Raw genomic sequence first — 19,991 nt, forward strand, 5'->3', positions numbered from 1 at the left:
TTTCTTGTTTTGTTTTGTCGTTTTGTTTAAACCATTTTCTTTTTAAAAAATGTTTTTCCTGTTTTTCTTTTTCTTTTTTCCCGTTTTGCCTGGATTGTTTGGCCGCGATGACGTCGCGCGAGAGTGCTGCTGCACGAGCGCTTGTCTGCCAGCAGATGGCGCCCCCGCGACGTGACCAGCGCAGCGGCAAGCAGGAAGTGGTCTTCCGGGGGAAGGGGGTGGGGGGACAAGCAGGTCTCGGAGGTGGGCGGGGCCAAAGAGGAACCTGTTCCACATGCGCGCGCGCGCACACACACACACACACACACACACACAGGGAAAGTACATACACACAAGTACACGACGAGTACGCAGCAGGATTCCTCTTTCGCTTCTCCTTGGACTTAAGGTAACACGAACTACTTTTTACTCCACTTCTGTGGGACAAACATTTTTCCATCAAGCGTGTGAGCGAGTTGTGCTTGTGGTACTTAACTAGTACTAGTAGTAGTAGAGTTGTGTATGTAGTTTCGTTTAAAATGGTTTAGCCAACGAAGAACTAAAGAGAGAAAGGTAGGAAGTTCGTGGTGTGTGTTTTTGGTTGGCTTGTTAACGTTGAGCTCCTGTTGTGTGGTTGGAATGTGTGTTTGGGTGTGTTTGCTTGCCTGCACGTCGACCGAACTCTTTCTTCACTCTCAAAGAAAGAAACAAGTACAAGTACACAAATGTCTGCTTTGAACTCTCTCAAAGTTCGAATACTAACAAGCATGCTTACGGCGTGCTAGTAGTGCAAGTAGCAGTAGCAGTTCCAGTGGAACTGGTCGTAGTAGTCATAGTGTTCGTAATACTTTTAGTGGTTGTAAGACTGTTAGAATCAGAATCCTCTTTATTTGCCAACTATGTCCAAAAAACACACAAGGAATTGGTCTCCGGTAGTCTCGGAGCCGCTCAAAGTACGACAACAGAGAATGCTTTTGAGGCATAAAGACAGACAGAAAAAAAACAAAGTCACTGAGCCATAAAAGGTTACCAGTAATGTGGTCTGATTTGTATTTTTTGACAATGTGCAAAAACATGCAGAGTCCTCTAGCAATTAGAGCAGTTTGAAACGACTAACGACTTTGAAATGACCATTGTGCAAAGGGCGCCGAGACTTCAAGAAATGTATGCAGTTTCAAGTGACTATTCCGGGACAATGTCGATTGTGCAAATGTTGCAGATGCTACTCAGGCACATGAGTGGCCGGTATTGGTCAACAACAGATGGTGGCGAGACTACTACAGTGAGTGTGCCAGTAATGTATAATTGGCCCGACAGAGATGTGACAACAAACTCAAGACAAAAAAAAAAGAATTGGCAGCATGTTGCAATGGAATTGGAAGTGAACTGTTTCAGAAGTTAATGGCGAGAGGGAAGAAGATGTAGGAATGTCTGCTAGTTTTAGTTTGCATGGTTCGGTAGGGTACTAATTTCTTAGTAAACCTAGTAGTAATACCCTATAAGCAGTCTCGGTGCTTTTAGTAGTAGTATTAGCAATCATTTGCTCCTTGAGTGTAAGGGTTTTGATACTTTTAATTTGAGTGTTTATGCAGTCGGAAAGTGAAACGTACAGTAAGAAAAAGAACCTGCACTTGGATCTTCAAATGTCAGTCGTGTAAAAATAAACTTGGGCTGTGTTCAAGAAACTACGTTTAATTGAAATAAAACACAGCTGCATCCCAATTACGAGACGTGTCAGCATTGGCGAGTGCTGGTGTAAAAAACGTGGTCTGGTACGTCCCTTGTTACTTTGCCGTTGTAGCACGGGTGTCGTCTCCATGACAACGCTTGAGTCACTCGCAATAATTGACAGCTCGTACAAGACAAAGTTTGTTGCCATGGCGACGCAATCTCGATACGAAATGACATCCGAACGCGTCTTTATTTTCTTCTCGCTTCAACTCCGCAAATGATTTCAACCTGACTCCTTTTGGACAAAAGCGTTTTGCGGCCTTTGACAAATCTCGTCGTCGCCTTTAGCGCACCTTTCCTTGACCTTTCAAGATAGCTAGCTAGCTAACTAGATAGATAGATCGGTCGGTCCGTCGGTCGATCGATAGTACTTTCTGCACCGCGAGTTTGCGTTTTGTTTTCTTCGTGTCGACCAATCGGGACTGCCCGACGACAACGGCGTACAGCGAGTATGTTTGTTGTCCTTCGCTCGCGTACGCTCGAGTGTCTTCGCATGCTCGCCAAGCGTTTCTGGAAGTCTTGCGGCCGCAAAGGGTTATGGGTAATATCGTGACGACTTATCGGCCGCGCCAGGATGAGCGCACTGCTGCCGGGCTGACAATACTGAATGGCTTCTGTCTACGTCTGTGTTTTTTGTCCTGAAATATAGTTCTGTATTATGTCTTGTTTGCCGAAGTACGAGAATGGCTCTGACTGCCGGAGTCAAATGTTTTGAACGTACTTGGCCAATAACGGCGATTCCGATTCTGATTCCTTCGGTCAAGCTCGGTCAGGCGTGACCTTTGCCAAAGGTGGCTTAAAGCGTCAAAGTCATTTGTGTCACAGGTGGCACTGTAGTGACGATTTCCCTCAGAGGGCAGTTATGACTGCGTAACCATATAAATGTTTCATTGCCTCATCATATTATTACAGATCAGAAGAGACGGATATGTTTGTTCAAGTATCTGTAAAAAGTGGTTGGGTAACAAAACAAAAAGTGAGATCTCAACATTATAGTTGATTACATATGGCAATTTAAAAATTTGGTCCAGATTTGATCAAGAATCACAGAAGTTGACGCACATGATTTGCTTTCGCCAGCCACATAAAATGATGTGGTGGGCCAAATCTGGCCCCTGGGCCTCGAGTTTGACACCACTGGCTCAAAGGTTGCACGCAGGCACTTTTTTTGACAACCTCTCCGCCAAATACTTCCGGGTCATCTCGCTCGGATAGTCGAGGAAAGTTCCTGAGCAACAACCAGAATTCAAAGAGGCCCCAAAAGTGCTTTGACACAAATTTGGAGCTTGTGGAGTCATGTTGGAGGTGTTTGGGGTTCAGGGGTCATCGAGGACTCCAGGAGCACGCTCACTGTTGCTAGGCAACCTGACAGAGCCTCTTGACAGACGGATGCCACGGCCGTTCGGAGCGCAGCGTTTCTGAGCGTGTGTCACCTGACACGCTTGCGGTCGCCACAGGCCAAAGGTGTTTTGATGTCACATGACTTTCAGGTCTTCTCCCATTGGTCAGCAAACCTCACATTTATTCTGACTATTGACAAGTTTTCTCTCTGTGTGTGTGTGTGTGTGTGTGTCCAGCCTGTGGGGAGGGTGTAGTCATGGGACAGGCAAACACGCAAACACACACACACACACACACACACACATAGAGGAGGGAAGGGCAGATTCCAGAAGCCTCCTGACACACACACACGCTGTTTGAGGTGTGTTCAGGTGTGTCGGACGTCAGAACGTTGACTCAACAAGTAGATTTAATTGTCCTTATAAACTTGTATTTGTTGCGATTGGCTGGCGACCAGTTCAGGGTGTACCCCGCCTTTCGCCCGAAGATAGCTGGGAAAGCCTCCAGCACGCCCGCGACCTTAGTGAGGAGAAGCGGAACGGAAGATGAATGAATGAATGAACTTACATTTGTTGTCATGGAAACAGAAGGATCATGTCATCAAGTACAATACATAATACATTTATAAAGTGTGTATATATATATATATATATATATGTGTGTGTGTGTGTGTGTGCGTGTAGGTCATTTTACACTTGAGACAATGTGAGTCCCAGGATGCATATGTCTGGAAACAATGAGTCCTTGCAGTTTATCATCACGGAGTTCAGATACAGTCATCCTCCACTATATGACGATTGTTGCTTTGCGCTTTTTTTTTTTGTACATTTGGACAGAATTTTTGTGTTATCCATTGCTCTCGCTCTAAGGATGATATACCATATATCACAATAAACGGCAGCATCATTGATGTTTTTATATGGCACTGATGGAATGATATTATAACGCATAATTCAAGTTCATACTTTTTAAGAACAATTAACTTTGAATTGTAAAGAATACTGAACATTAGCATTGTAATATAGAACAATGAATGAAATATGTTAGATCAATAAAAATTGTAAATAAACCAGAATCAGACTGTTGGCTATAATTGCACGTAAACAAATATTAAACGCACAGGAAAAGAGTCCTGAACCCACTAAAGAGACCTAAAAAAGTCTTAAAGCCGCCAAATTTGAATCGGTGAGAGCGATTGGTCGTCGATCTCCGTTTTCCCTGCGACTGACTGCCGACCGGCCCGTCACATGCGCACTTCACCCGACATCACACAACGTCGTAAAGTGAAGAAACAGTCGACTTTTCAACTTTGCTGAGATATAAAGCAGTTGAACTATTGTTGCGTGACAAAGACAGGAAGTGTGCGTGTGTGTGTGTGTGTGTGGTGCGAGCATGTCAAAGCGTGTCAGCCACTTTGCTGTGTCAAACTAACTGACAAACTTTGAACCCGAGCTCTCTGCCCTGACCCAATGAGTCACAGATAAACCGCTCACATCGTGTGTTTGTGTGTGATGGTGATGTCACCGAGGGCTGCCAGCCGCTGGGCGGGGCTTACGACCGACAGGAAGCAGACATTTCCCTCTGTAAACAAAACAAGGCTGAGATGCACCTCCTGCTATTGTTCTTTCACGGTGCGCGTGCGCACAAAACAATATGATATTCTATTTAGAGACTCAAATGACAAGTTTGATGTCATACATGAAAAAGTGCGTGTTGACCTGTGTGTGCGTTTGTGTGGTGTGTGCATGTGTGTGTTGTGCGTCTGTGTTGTGGGTGTGTGTTCTTTGTGTGTGTTGACTAGCGTGCGAGTGTAGTGTGTGCGTGTGTTGTGGGTGTGTGTGCACAGTGTATGTGTGTGTGTTTGTGTGTTTTTGACGTGTCCCGACAGGACGAATGTGAGCGCTGCTCACATTCCACCGGCAGACATTTTGCGTACGTGCTGCCACATGTGACGTTCATACTTCCTGTCATCTTCTAGAGAGCGGATGGTCGCCCTTGACCTTTCACCCGTCCGTCACCTGCGGAGCGGCCACCTGTCTGTCGGCTGAGGGGCGGAGTCTGTTATCACCATGGCAACCCCATCCGCCTCGCTGGGTAGAGGTGAGGCTGCTTCATTTTGCCTCTTTACGAGTTAGCGTCAACGTTAGCTGCCGGCAGGTCGTTTTGCATTCCGCCATAAAGTCAGGTTTTACAAATTTAGCATAAATATAGCATTAGCATTGGCAGAGATGTTAGCCGTACTCAGTTTGTGTGTTAAATTTAGTGAATGTGTGTCTGTGTTTTGGCTGGCATGTCTGTGTGTGTTTGTGTTGATGTGTGTTGTGTGTGTGTGTATGGTGACTAGTGTGTGTGCTTGCGTGTGCGTATGTTGACAAGTGTGTGCGTGTGTCATACATGCAAATGAGTCGCCTTTCGGCGCAATTTGCCGTTTTGAACTCATAATGTGCCATTTACGTGAATGGTATAGAGCCGATAAGTTTTTCCTTTGGTGGGTGGGTCGCCGTCGCCGTCGCCATCGTCAGAGGCCGTTTCATACTGCTTGAACGCTGGCAGCGAGATCCATTGCACACATCCACCCACAGATGTCATTTCTGAATATTACTCCACGGCGGACGAATATGTGAGCGCATCGGCCTGAGGTTCTGCCTGTGCCTGCTGTGGCTAAGTCGCAGGTGTTGACGAGACCAGAAAAATACACTTCCGCCGCTTCTGCTGCTAAGAATTAACGGTACTTTTACTCCGCTACGATGATCTAAATGTCGCTCGCTACTTTTATTTATCAATTATTGCTTGTTTGTCAACCATTTCGTGCTTGAGACTACGACTTCGACTTCCGCATTGGGCGCTGTTTAAACGCGAGTGACATTTAAGTCTAGTTCACCAAATCAAACGACACAAGAAAGTCACAAGACCTCAACAACTTCTTCTATTGGGCTGCCCGGGCATCGGTATTAACTCTAAATAAGCCAGCCCGGCTGATTGTCCCGCCTATGTGGCGGCCATGTTGGGAAGGTCGTCGTTACCCTGAAGGCAACGTAGCGCTACTCGTGTTTACATTTAGTCGAACAAAAACAACAGCTTTCATCTATTATAATATTTGTCTGGCACTCTCTGCGCAAACGTGGATATTTCAACTCGCGTATAACTTGAGAAAACTGTGCAGTAAATTGCAGATGTGTTGTTGTCATTTTGAGTGCGTTTGTGATTTCAAACTTTCGGCATTGATGGCAAACGCATCCCTACATGACAGTAGCCCACTGCAATAGCTTGTTTTTATGACGGCAAGACCTAAATAGCTTGATACAAATGGTGGGAGTTGCACAATTGACACGTGTTGCCCTTTGAACTTTGCATAAATGATTGGAACGTCTCATGAAAATGAAACCCTTTTCACCCTTGTGTCTTGATACATTTGTAATAACTCTCTTTCACAAATTCAGGCATACACGGTTGACTGTATTTTCTATTATGTGCCTGCAAAATGGCCGCCTCATCCCAGACCCCTCGAGTGTACTGCGACCACCTCATGAGCGGCATTAACGCGAAAGACGGCTCGAGTGACATTTGTCAAAGAAGCAAAAAAAGCAACTCTTCGGACACGGAGATGCATTTGTGTTCGCGTTCATGGAAAGCACAGAAGAAGAAGCCGACGTTGCAAACTGGAGGCACTTTTTTGTCGTCGGAGGGGAACAGGTGTGCGCTTTTCCAAAACCGAAGGCAGGAACCGGCATAAAACGGAGACCCGTCCGTCACCGTTAGCGGAGTTCACTTGTCGAATGACTGCGATCATCAACGGAAAACATGTCGCGCCCCTCCTCTGTAGTGACCAGAAATACAAATAGAATCAACGATGATGTTGTCGAAGCAGTTGGCAGTGTTAGCTTGAATGTCGCGGTGACTTTTGTGATTTTTGGATGCTGAGAGAAAACTGTACGTGATTAGCTTTCCACGTCAAATCAGAATTAGGGCCAAGTTTTTCACTTCTTCTTCCTCCTATTTTTCTTTTGTCTGTCTTTATCTTATAGTGCGTTTGCCATCATTCATCATTCCCGCCTCCCGAATAACTGCGACGGGATTTAAAAAGATTTTTTCATTTCAATTTTGATCTGCTGTTTTTCGCAATGTCTTTCTGCGTCCGTCTCCGTCAGTTGAGCGCCGTCTGTTGTCGTACTCGAGCGGCTCCGACGACCGGAGACAAATTCCTTGTGTGTTTTGGGACATTCTTGGCAAATAAAGATGATTCCGATTCTGGTTGTGATCTCGGAGGTCCGCCAGTCGAAGTGGCCGTCCGAGCCGCGCTCGGCATTTTGCCCAATCTCGTCACGTCGCTCTCCTTAACTGTGTTGTGTTGTGTTGTGTCGGAGGTGTGGGTCTGGTGCTGGTGGAGTTCCAGTACGAGTACGAGGGCCGCGACGGCTCCGTGATCTCCATCAAGCCCAACGAGCGCTACGTCCTGCTGGCGAAGACCAACGCCCACTGGTGGCAGGTGCGGCGGGACCACGCCTCCAAACCGTTCTACATCCCGGCCAAGTACGTCAAGGAGCTCCCGCCCGACGTGCCGTCCCCCCTGGACTTTGCCCACCCGCCCGCTACTGAGGCGGCGCCCGCGCCGGCAGCGGCCCCGGTGCCCGTGCCCGTGCCCGTCCCCGTTACCGCAGCTCCGGAGGAGCCCGGCGGGACCCGAAGCAAACCTAGCGACGAAGTAACCATCCGGCTCAAACCGGACGCATCCGGCGTCTACCGGAAGATGGAGAACCGCATGTCTACGTTCGGCGTCCCGCTGGACTTCGCGGACTCGCCGCCGCCCCTCGCCACGGCGCCGCACCGCTCCGACACCCCTTCGGGTTCCGACGCCACCGACAAGTCCGACGGCGTTTCGGGGAAAAACCTTCCCGAAAGCAAAGAGAAGTCGGGAAAAGCCCGCGCGCCCGGTTTCGGCCCGGCCGACCTGTCCGGCGCCCGACCCCACGTGCTCCCCATCCCCGTGGACACGCCCACCGTACCCGAGGTGCACTTCCACAAGGACTCTGAGGGCGTGCCCTCGCAGGAAGATCGAGAGGAAGCGGTGGACGCGCAGGAAGCAATAGAAGAAGAAGTCGAGGAAGCCATCGAGGCCACCGAGGACAGCGAGCGGGACGGCGACGGCGAGGAGGACAGCGAGGAACCGAAGGAGCACGAGTCCAACCACATCTACGAGTCCATCCAGGACCTCCAACTGGACCCCCTGATTGGACAGCTGAGCCCGCCTCCGACCCCCAAACAGGTAAACGGCTTCTGAAGCTCCAACTCGCATCGTGTCGTTGGCCTGCATGCGGTCGGTAAGCTGGATTGTCGAGAAACTGATCGTCTGTTTACTTGCACGCTGTCGCTTCGCTCGTTTCCTGGCGAGAAGGAAAGGAGCGTTAGCCGAATAGTAAGAGCGCGTTTCAACTTGCTTCGCTGCGGTCAGGTGCCGTGTCATGTAACATTTTTCTCGCGTCTTCCAGCCGAAAGCAAAATGAAGGCGAATATGTCGTACGCACTCTGAGACGGGCAACCCAGCCGAAGGGGGGCTCGGCCCAAATCGACGACAAAGCGTCGCTGGAAATACCGCGACGACGACGGGCGCCTCACCGGCCGGCCCTTTCTGGCTGCAGGCTCCGAGGGGCCCGAGAGATGTGGTTAGAGAGATTCGACACATCCAATAGGAACTTCTGTTGCACGGGTGTCAGTGTTGATATTGACGTCGTGTCAGTGAGGCGCCTTGGGTAATTTGAGGGCTTCGTCTTTTGTTGTCACCATGACGACAGCTGCTGGCTGTTAGAAGAAACCCGAGGGGGACGCGTTAAATATTCATCACCTTTAAACCCTGTGCGTGCGTGCGTGCGTGCGTGCGTGCGTGTCACAGCGATGATGATGACTTGATGAAAATGGAAATGTGTGACATGTATGAATTTGTTGTTCGTCTCGACACACTTGCAGGCCTGTGACCCCGCCCCCAACCTGCCGCAGCTGCCCGACCCCGCCCTCTCTGCCGTAGGCCACGCGCCCTCCTCTTCGAGCACCTCCTCTGAAATAATAAGCCCCTCCCCCCTGAGCCCGCAGCACGGAAGACAGGTCAGTCCACGGCCGTTTTTGATTTTGAAACTAATCCTAATCATGCAGCTCACCCATTGGCCGCCAGCCGTTTTCCAGTTTTCGACTGCCGGCGGACCAGAAAGAAAAGTTTCCCTTTTTCGCCGATGGTCATCATCATCTTTGTGATCATTGTGAGGGCTTGCTCAACTCATCCCAAAAACGATCGCTTAAACAAAAGAAGTTATTGCGAACGCCACAGCGTGGACCGGACACAACAAGGGAAGGTGCCGCGATGACTTTTGCTTGTCGAACGAGCACCTGAGGAAAATAACAGATCGTCAAATACAGTAGCGGAGGAGGCCCAAGTGTTCATGCCAAATACAGATTTCTTTTGAGATCATTCGAAGCCAATGCAACGTAATGCACACTTTGAATGTTAACACTATAGGAAAACTAAACAAATAGAAATTCAAATATATTACACATAAAAGTGAAATAAAATTGCACCTAAATAAATGTGACAAAACAAAGCGTTCTGCATTTCAAGGTCAATGCAACTCAAGTGTTTAGGCAGTGATTATTTGGCGAACTACTCGTGATGCTAGCACCACACTTTGAGAATCACTTTGTCGCTTTTTTGCCACGGCGTGGATATGCAGATTACGGTCCATGTACTAGTGCACTCTATCCTCAATCCAGTGCACTCGTCGAACGACGGGTGGGGTTTTTCTTTTCACTAGTAGTGCCACTTTTGGCCTACTAGTACACAATTAACCCTTACTAGTAAACTATGCTGAACAAGTACCACTAGGAGGTCCAACTAGTTGTAGCAGATAAAGTGTGACTAATAAGTTCTACTAGTGTGCTGAATTGTGAGGACAAAGAGGGCACTAGTACATGACCGTGAAGCTGGACGTAGGGCCTAAACGCTGAAGGACTTCCATGCAGGACGCTTCTGAGCTTTGGGAGCAGCTGATGGACCCGGATTCTGGAAGGCTCTACTATTACAACCGGCTCTCTGGCGCCACGTCCTGGAACGCGCCGACCCCGCGCGCCGCAGCCGATGAGGCCGGCGGGCCCGACGACGGCCCGGTACGACCTCTGTGGCGCAGTTTGAAGGTCACGGATCGCCTTACCCAACTTGGCTTTGATTTTGTGTGTGTGTGTGTGTGTGTGTGGACTGAACCTGAAGCCACCACTGCCAGAAGAAGATTATCCTGTCGACGCACACGACAACGACACCGTCTTCACAACGGTACCTCGCTCGCACGCGCACAGTCACTGCGTTGGGAATCACTGACTCATTGCGCACTCCCTAACGACTCTATTGTGATTTTTGATGTGAAATCCGATATTCGGGACGAAGGAGTGCGCCTCGGATGAATGTTGTCAGCGATGTTTTCCGCTGCAGCGGACCACCGCATCCTCGCCGTTCGGCACCCACACATTCGCAGATTTGCAGATTTCCAAAAAGAATCCTATATTTTCCTTTTTTTTTTCTCTCTCTTTTGGGGAGGGGAACCAACCCCAAAATCACTTACTGGCGGTTTAGCCTTGCTTATTCCAGATTTTGTTTGTGTTTAACGAAAAAGAATCCCGCTTTATTTTTTTCAATGTCATTTTAACGGGCCTCCGTCGTTGGTGGATTTTGGCTACAGTTTGAAGCCTCTTTTGGAAGAATTGTTCATAAAGTAGGATCTCAAGGCGCCGCTGTACCGTGATTCGGGAGTGGAATTGCGAACGCGATCATTCCTCATTCGTTACTCCCGAATGACTACAATTTGGTTTTAGTGGACATTTGAGGGCAAGGGCACTATGTCGGAGGTCCGCGATACAAAAAAAGAGTCAGTGATTCCGAACGCACCCTTGAATTGGCAAAACAGGAAGTTGAAACTGAACACTTAACACAAAATAAAAGCACTGAAAAAAGATGATGAAAAAAACCCTTGCCGTCCCGTCTCCATGACTACGGTGCTGCGTTTGCCCGCTTTTGTGGCGGTTTCCCAGCACGCTCGGCAACTCGCGATTCCCAGAGCGCACCCGGAGCCGCGAGACGGTGTCCGGACGGCGAACGGGCTGCCGGATCAGCGGTCGGCGTGGCGACACAGCGCGGCCGAGGACGTGAGTGGCGGCCGATCGCGCCACGGCCGGCGTGGGTGAACTGACCGACTCGCTTGTGTTCTTCAGACGTTTGCGTCGCAACATTGGAGGAACGTCAGCGACGTCGCGCACTACGAGAGAGACTCACCCGACAGTACGCAGGTATACGTGCCAAATATGTTCGCACGACCATGTAAACACACACACATACATACACGCGTGCATACAAACACATCCACGCACATGCGTACACTTGCATGTACTCAAACGCACACACACATTACCCACATACGAAGACACACATACACACACACACAGAAACATACACTCATGCATACACACACTTACACGCACGCTAGGTGTTGACACTATTTGCCGATCAATCGGCAGGTGTTTGGCCCGCGTAACAAACGAGCAGCGGTGCCTCAAGCAAAATTGGACTCAAAACGGGACCGGTACGCAAGGTCACCTGCACAATATAAGAAACGTACGAAATGTCCGATTAGGCTGATGCCGTCGCTAGCTGACGAGCTGTAAATCCTCAGCACCAAACGCGCTCGTTGTGTTACATGGGTTGGTGTTAGAGTTTGAATATGATTGGATGAAGCCGTCGCGGGGGTTAAGGGCGTCGAAGCGGCCAGGGAGCCTTTGCGCAGCCATTTCTTTTTTTATACAAAAATATCAATGATGTCATCAATTAGTCACCGACGACTCAGCTGTCACCATCCGAGCGTCGACTACAAAAAACTGTCGTCTTTCGACCCCTAATGTGCGCGCGCACAAATGTACATGCACACCCACAAACACAAATTACATACGCATAGGCACACGCACGTCTGGGTGGCGGCGTGCTGATGATGTCATTGTGTGTCAAGCTCTGTGATAGGTTGAGACTGAGGAGGAATCTGTCCAATCGCAGCACAGACTCCCAGCAGGTACACGCAGTCTTCCGCTGTGATTGGCTGCTGACGACCATTGTGTTTCTATGCCTCAGATTGTTGGTTGCTTTGGGAACACCTTTGACTCACACTCAACTAACCTTTGGGGTTGCGGGCGCCCCCCGGCGGTGGTCAGCCATGTCGCAATCGTGTGATTTCCTGTCTGTGCCTGCAGGGACACCTGCTGGAGAAGGCGGGAATCGTCAACAAGACCAAAGTCGTCGATAACGGCAAGAAGATCCGGTGAGACTTTTTCGTCTCGTTTGTTGTTGTTGTTGTTGTTGTTTTTTTTTTTTTTCGATCGTTTTTGTCATTGTTGTCGGTCCGCTGACGTGCCGGCAGGAAGAACTGGAGTCAATCGTGGACCGTCTTGCACGGCGGCATCCTCACCTTCCACAGGGACCCCAAGTCTGCTCCCAGCAGCAACATGGTGACTCGCCTTTCACCTTGACACCCAGAGTTGCTCCTGGCACGACCACTTGACTCTCGTCTCGTCCCGTCTCATCTCATCTCGTTCCTTCCCGTCCCGTCTCGTCTCGTCTCTCCCCCTATTACGAAGGCCTCGCAGATCGTTCCGGAATACACGGTGGAGCTGAGAGGAGCTTCGGTGTCCTGGGCGCTGAAGGACAAGTCGTCCAAGAAGAACGTGCTGGAGGTTAGCCTGGTTGCCGTGGTGATGCACCATGTGATCATGTAGCTGCTCTCTTGATATGCAGGTGTGCGTTTGTGCGTGCGCGCAGTTGAGGACTCGTCAAGGTTGCGAGTACCTGATGCAGTACGACACGGAGAGCATCATCGCCGATTGGCTGAAAGTCATACAAGACACCGTCCGACAGCTGGTGAGGCAAACACACACACACACACACACGGACACGGACACAGTAAGCGTGGAGGCGTTTTCCAGGAGCAGGAACACGCGTCGGACGACGATGACGACGCCTCCTCGGACAAAGAGGACAAAGACAGGAAGCGGGCGTGTGAGTGCTTTAGTTCAAAGACTGTGATGATGTCATGTTATTTTATTTATTTATTTTTTTAACATCCTATCGTGCGTCGGCAGCCAACAGAAGTTTGTCGGGCGCCGACACGGAGCGGACGAGAGTTCGCACCAAACTCCGACGCTTCCTCCAGAGGAGGCCCACGCTGCAGAGCGTCAAGGAGAAAGGTTACATACGAGGTAAGCGCCACGTCGTACCCGGACGAGTTCAATGAACGAAAGTTGATGGACAAGCACGACGCGACGATTGCGTCGTTCTGCCTGACGGACGTGAGCGCGCTTGATTTGGTTGTGGCTTGTTGTGTGTAGACAACATGTTTGGCTGCCATCTGGACACGCTGTGTCACAGGGAAAACACCACCGTTCCCAAATTCGTAGACAAGTGCGTCCGAGCAGTGGAGAGGAGAGGTAACGCGGGTCATCGTTGACTTGTGCCGATTCATCTTCCAAAGCTGTTAATGAGACGTGTGTGCGTGTCTGCGTGCGTTCAGGTCTGGACGTGGACGGGATCTACCGTGTGAACGGCAACTTGGCCGTCATCCAGAAGCTGCGCCACAAAGCCGATCACGGTAATCAATCCGTCGCTATACCGATTTTGAATGGTACGCTAGAAAGTCCACGCTCAATTCCACCCGGTAATCGCTCCTTTATGGCGGGGTGAGGTTCCAGGAGCCCCTGCTACGGGCACAAAAGCAAGCGTTTCTCGAGCTCTATTCTCAAACTTGATCACCCTCCCCACACTCTCATCAACACTTCCCATTAGTGCTGGAGCTAGCCGATATTTTGACAATCGATTATTCTCCCGATCATCTCGGCCACGATTCGAGTAAGGTGGAGGTATTATTTCTCGGCCACGCTCGTGGTCGACACTGTGCTGCCTTTGCCTTTGAATGTGTGTGGCTTTAAAAGGCGGGGCCCGTGAGTGACGTGGGAGTCAGCCAATGAGGACGTAGACTGGGCTGGCTGGCTTCTTTGTACTGGCGCCGACGTCCCTGCGGCTGTCCCGCGTCCCGTTTGCCTTTATACTCGGTTTTGAAAATGTACCGCAGTTCTCCTCGCCGCTGCTGCTATTGGCTCGGACACCGCAGGGTGGAGTTTCCTCTGCCGTTTCCGGTAGCCGTTTTTACTTTCCTTTCCGGAACAAAGCAACAACAATGGCGACCGTGGAACGGAGACTGCTAGAACAAGTGGACCTAGATGACCAGATGATGCGTTTAACGATGCTGCAAAATCGATCGCGAAGGCGGCGGCGTAGGTGCTATTTGGAACCGAGGGGAACGCCGAGTAGGTCATCGCAGCATGTGACTATAACGGACCAGTCACGTGAGATGATCTCCGCGGCATTCTACGTGAAGCTACACTTTTTGCCGCACGCGGTGCGACGCGGGCGCAGGAGCACGAAGAGGCCTTCAGTGTTAGCCAGTCTTGCGTGTTAGCGACGGCGTCGGTTGTGGCCACGCGACTGGTGGACGAATGTGCTCGTGACGTGTTTCATTCGTGCGCGTTTGTTCAATAAAGCGATCGAAAGTGCACCGGCGGATGTTTCCATCCCCCCTCTATCCAAACCACCTGTTATGGAGTACAGCTGGTTGGAACTAGTCCACACTTTGGAGTTTCTGTCTTTTCTCCTGGCTGGCGCTTACTGCGGGCTCAGTCTGCAGTCCCGTGAGTCTGTGTGGAAACATTTGCGGCTGAGACTTGGTTGCAAAATCTGCCGAGAAATCCACCAGAACAAATTTCAAAATCCACAATCCGGCGAGACTGCGAAAAGTGAACCGCAATATGGCGAGGGACGGTCGGGAGTAGAATATCGTTTACTCATTCCCGCCCGACTCCCTAATCGCCATATCGGGATTTTGATACAGCGGACGATCTAGTTGAGTCAGCATTCGAATGAGTCCTGACGGAATGAATGAGATTTTTTTCACGATGCATTGAGGGCACGGAAATAGGAGAGAACCCAAAGCGGCCGATGATGACGCGATCGTCGTGTTCTTGCTGCGTTTCAGAGGAGCATCTGGAGCTGGAGGACGGCCAGTGGGAGGACATCCACGTGCTGACCGGAGCCCTCAAGCTGTTCCTCAGGGAGCTCCCCGAGCCGCTCTTTCCCTTCAGCTTCTTCGACAAGTTCATCGCCGCCGTCCGTCAGTCCAGAGCCGCCGCGTGCCCGCCATTTGTCTTTGCCAGCTTTTTGTCATTCGACTCAATCGTTTGTTCCAAAGTCAGAAGACGAGCCGCGGCGTCGCGGTTCGATTTCATTGGAAAAAAAAGCTTGACGTCGCTGAATGTCATTCAACTGCAATGGATGGTCGCCAACATTTTGGTGAACATCTCTGCGTACGCTCACGTCAATCTCTGAACATTTCAGACCGATCGCACCAATATTTTGGATTGTATGGACGTTTTCCTCACGCGCGCGCAATCGACGCGCTACATTTATTGAAAGAATATATATTCCGTCAATGTTTGTGACCTCCGGGTGAATTGTTTGTCACGTTGTGCGGAGAGCGTCCGCGGATCGTCGCGCTGAAAGCGAGAGCAATATTTTGCTTCCCCTGAGCGGCCGACGCGTCAAATGAAGCCAAAGGGAGTTCGGCCGTGTAAACTACCGCCGCGAGAAATTTGATATCATGAGGATGCAACCAAATTGCGCGTCCAACACCAAATTCAGCAGATTATTCTGAGAGGAGGCAGAAATGTTTTTAGAATTGAACATCGTCGAAACGCTCGTTAGTGGGCACCTTCGCGACAACTCCAAAGGGTTTGTCGAGCCGCGCGTGCCGGCTCTCGGTCTCGGATTCGCGTCGATTGTTTTTTCCGAGGTCTCCGGACTCGGGCGCAGACTTTGGCGGCTTCGACGGCTTTCTGTCGGACCCCGACAGAGATGGCTCGGCCGCACAGGTCGCGTCTTCCGACGTCGGGACCGGGAACGGCCGGTGAGGATGGCCTACGCGAGCCTGCGGGCACTTCTTTGTCTTTAAGAGGCGTGACGGCTTCCCGCTGTCGGAATTCTTTATTTGTTGGGCTTTAGCGCATTGCGCAGCTGGCTCCGAGCGCCGCGTCCGTGAGGTCACGCCTTTTTCCGCTCGGCGTTTGGCTGCTGCCGGTTTCGATCCTCTGGCGGGAGCTCCCGTTCGGCGACGAGATCCCGGTGGACGCTTTCTTTCTGGCGTTGCCGTTCGACGGGTTTTCCTCCATTGGAACTGTTAAGTTTGATGAGGAGAACTGTTGCGGTCTTCTCAGAATAGATGGCAAGATCAGGACGCTTTGCACTTTTTGTCACCGTGGGAGGAAAGAGCCACTTGGCTTTCTTCTTCTTCCATTTGGAGTTTCCAATGGTTCGCCATCTGTAGGAGGGCGGAATCTTGAAAACAGTCAGACATTCAAATTGTGAAAATGCTGTGAAATCACTCCGCCGAGCCCTCTCCTCATGGAAAAGTTTATTTATTTCCATAATTCCATTCCAAAAGTTACAATGTCAGAGATTATAGATTCACAATTTTTTTTGACATCATTTGGCCTTCCAGCTCATAAAACCCACGAAATCCAGAAATGAAAATCATTATTTAGTTCTCACTTCATGTAGGGGAAAACTGGGGTCACATGAAATCAATGAAAATAGGGTACTTTCAAAACGATGTGTTCATCTTCAGTACTTGGTCGGGAATCCCTTCGCTTGAATCGCTGCGCGGATGCGCCGAGGCATTGAGGTGACCCTCAATTTTCCTCTCGGGAATACCCCTTAGATTCTCAATGGGGTTTAGATCCGGCGAGTTGGCCGGCCAGTCAAGCAAACCAGGTTTTGGTGCTGCAAGATGAAATCTGCATCTCCGTACAGATCCTCAGCAAAAGGAATCACCAAGTCCTCAAAAACTTTCTGGTCGACTCCTGAGGTGAAGTTGGATTTAAGAAAGCGGAGTTTACCAACAACTGCACCCCAAATCATGACTGACTGTGGATATTTCACACCGGACATCCAGCAGCTTAGGTTCCGTTCTTCACCCGTCTTCCTCCGAACCCACCCTCGGACCTCGATTCCCAAACGGAAGGCGCGCTTTACTCTCATCGGAAAAGAGGACCTCGGACCGCCGGCCGACGGTCCGGTCCTCGTTCTCCTCGGCCGAGTCCAGACGCTTCCCACGTCGGCTCGGGCTCAGAGGCGGTTCGACCCGAGGAACCCGACGGATGCGTCCGAATGTGGCGGTTTTTGAAGCGGTGACTCCCGCCTCATTCCACTCTTTCTGGATCTCTGCTAGATACTTGAATGTTTCCTGTTTGATCATCTGCTGAGGCCCACAGTCATCTCTTTTGCCGGCGCATCTTCTCCTGCCACATTTTGTCCTTTCCATTGATATGCTTGGACGACACAGCACTCTGTGAACAGCCGGCCTCCTTCGCTATGAACCTTTGTGGCTCATCCATCTTATGCGGGGTATCGACGATGGTCTTCTGGCCAGTTGTCAAGTCTGCAGTCTTCGCCATATGGAACCCAACTGAAGCAATTGAAGGACACCTGGGGAAACCTGTGCGGGTGCTTTGCGTTTAGTAGATGATTCGTGTGTGACGCTCAGTTGAAAACATTTATGGCCTGCAAAATTTGGGCTGACTTCTTCACGGGTTTCACATTTTTTTGGAATTGCTGATTTGGTGGGTTTTAGGAGCTGGAAGGCCAAATGATGTACAAATTCAAAAAATAAACACTTGAAATTGTTGAAATTGGGGGCCCTGAATCTATAATGTATGAAAGTTGGAATAAATGAACCTTTCCAGAATAGTCAAAATTGTTGGAAAGGGTCTGTAGATGGAGCTGCTCTAGCATGACAATAGACCAAAAAATGAATTGGAGACATAAAAACACACTCCGGAGAGTCACTTGTCTTCCAGCACATTAATGGCAAGCGGGAAGAAGCTGTTGGAATGTCCACTGGTTTTAGTTTGCGTTGTTGGATAGCGCCTACCTGAGGGAAGGAGCCGGAAGAGGCGGTGCCAGGATGCGGAGGGTCCGAGAGGATTTTGCACGCTCTTGTCTTAGTTCTGGCGGCGTGCGAGTCCTCAAGGGGGGTAACGAGGATTTTTCCGACACTTCTCATTGTCCGTTGCAGTCGGAGTTTGTCCTTTTGTCGGGCAGCGCCAAACCAGACTGTGACGGAAGAACACAGGACAGATTCGTGTAGAACCGCCTCAGCAGCTCCCGTGGCAGGCCGTGCTCCCTCAGAAAAGCCGCAGGAAGTACGTCCTCTGCCGGGCCTTTTTGAGGACGGAGTTGATGTTGGTCTCCCACTTCAGGTCCTGAGAGACTGTAATTCCCAGGAACTCGAAGGTTTCAACAGTTAGCGCAGGGCAGTCGGACGGCGTGAGGGGCGGCTGTGGCGAAAGATGCCTCCTGAAGTCCACGATCATCTCTACAGTCTCGAGCGTGTTCGGCTCCGGGTCGCGTCGGCCTCGCCGCGGCTTCCTGTCGATACGCAGACTCGTCACCGTCTTTGATGAGGCCGATGACTGCGGTGTCGTCTGCAAACTTCAGGAGTTTCACACAGTCGGGTGCGTTGAGGTGCGGTCGTTCGTGTAGAGAGAGAAAAGCAGCGGGGAGAGGACGCATCCTTGGGGCGCCCCGGTGCTGTTGATGAGGTGGTTTTAACGTCATAAAACCAAGACAGCATCCAACAATTGATCAGCAGAGCGAAGCTTCAAACAGGAAGTGACCATCAGGAGTTGCAACAGAGTGACCGGAGGAGTCACAGAAAGGTATCTAAGTGGGCATCATTGGCAATTTTCATGGATCAAACACCTGGTGTGAATTTTGATGTAACTCCTTCTTGTCAAAGAGCAAAAACGTTTGAAAACATTCAACAGTTCGGCATTCAAAAGAAGACACGAGCTGAAATGAAGTTGACCTCGAACGGTTAGATCGAGTGCATTCGAAGTTCTTCCTGAAATTTCACCCCAAACCTTTGACCCGGGTTGCGTTATGTCAAACACGACTCGTCCGGGAAGCGTTCGCGGGAGTTGTCGTCGAAACGAACGAACGAACGAACGAACGGCCGCCGCCACGTGTGACCTTTCCACCTTTTGGCCCACAGAAGTTCCCGACTACAGCCTGCGCGTGTCCTACATGAAGGACCTGGTGCGCTCGCTGCCGCTTCCCAACTATGACACCATGGAGCTGCTCTTCAAACACCTACGCAGGTGCGTGCTCCGACGCGTGCCGACGCCCTCCGACATCCCTCCGACCTCCGGGTCTCTTCTTCTCGGCACGCAGGGTGGTGGAGCACAAAGACGGCAACCGGATGTCGGTCCAGAGCGTGGCCATCGTCTTCGGGCCCACGCTGCTGCGCCCGCAGACCAAGTCGGCCGACGTGGCGGTCCACATGGTCTTCCAGAGCCAGATCGTGGAGCTCGTGCTCAACGAGTTCCACGCCGTCTTCGTGCAGAGGTAGCGCAGGACCGCGCGCGCGACCTCGCCGAACCGAGATTCGACACGAGAGGCCGTCGAGCTCCGGATCCTTCCGGAAGAGGAGGAGACCCCCTTGGAGGAGGGCCCGCCCATGTCCCGGAAAGAAGAAAAGGAAGACTTGCGATGGGATAGGAAAGATCAATAAGATCAATGGCAATGAATTGATCCACATTTTATTGTGAAATGTTCACGACTTCCTGTGCTCGATTGTGGTTACGCTTTCAAAGATAATGGCAAAAAGAAGAAATATCCCAAACATTTCTACCGGCTGCGACGTCGAACTTGTCAAAAAGAATGTACGATGATAATGTTTAAAAGGGTTCACTGTCAATTTCGTTAGTTTGATTTTCTGACACCCAAAATATTTTGTGCACGTGCGGAATGAAACACTTTT

General features: G+C 50.4%; 1 protein-coding gene across 4 annotated transcripts; it reads left to right on the plus strand.

Moving 5' to 3' along the window:
* Window positions 1-237: 237 nt before the first annotated feature.
* arhgap27l (Rho GTPase activating protein 27, like) lies at window positions 238-19,928 on the plus strand. Of its 4 annotated transcripts, none has more exons than XM_061750242.1 (20): window positions 238-388; window positions 5,030-5,151; window positions 7,416-8,314; window positions 9,013-9,147; window positions 10,057-10,200; window positions 10,301-10,363; window positions 11,116-11,229; window positions 11,296-11,370; window positions 12,084-12,143; window positions 12,322-12,389; window positions 12,489-12,576; window positions 12,706-12,801; window positions 12,863-12,985; window positions 13,051-13,123; window positions 13,207-13,323; window positions 13,453-13,551; window positions 13,635-13,712; window positions 15,153-15,287; window positions 19,224-19,329; window positions 19,403-19,928. In XM_061750242.1, the coding sequence occupies exons 2-20, from the start codon at window positions 5,121-5,123 to the stop codon at window positions 19,578-19,580; spliced, it is 2,682 nt and encodes an 893-aa protein (XP_061606226.1). In that variant the 5' UTR covers window positions 238-388; window positions 5,030-5,120; the 3' UTR covers window positions 19,581-19,928. The 4 variants fall into 4 exon arrangements, with proteins under 4 accessions (XP_061606226.1, XP_061606228.1, XP_061606227.1 ...); XM_061750244.1 differs by having other exon boundaries at window positions 12,887-12,985; XM_061750243.1 differs by having other exon boundaries at window positions 12,715-12,801.
* The last annotated feature ends 63 nt before the right edge of the window (window positions 19,929-19,991 follow it).

The sequence above is a fragment of the Phyllopteryx taeniolatus genome, chromosome 16 (assembly GCF_024500385.1).
Source record: "Phyllopteryx taeniolatus isolate TA_2022b chromosome 16, UOR_Ptae_1.2, whole genome shotgun sequence".
NCBI lineage: Eukaryota > Metazoa > Chordata > Actinopteri > Syngnathiformes > Syngnathidae > Phyllopteryx > Phyllopteryx taeniolatus.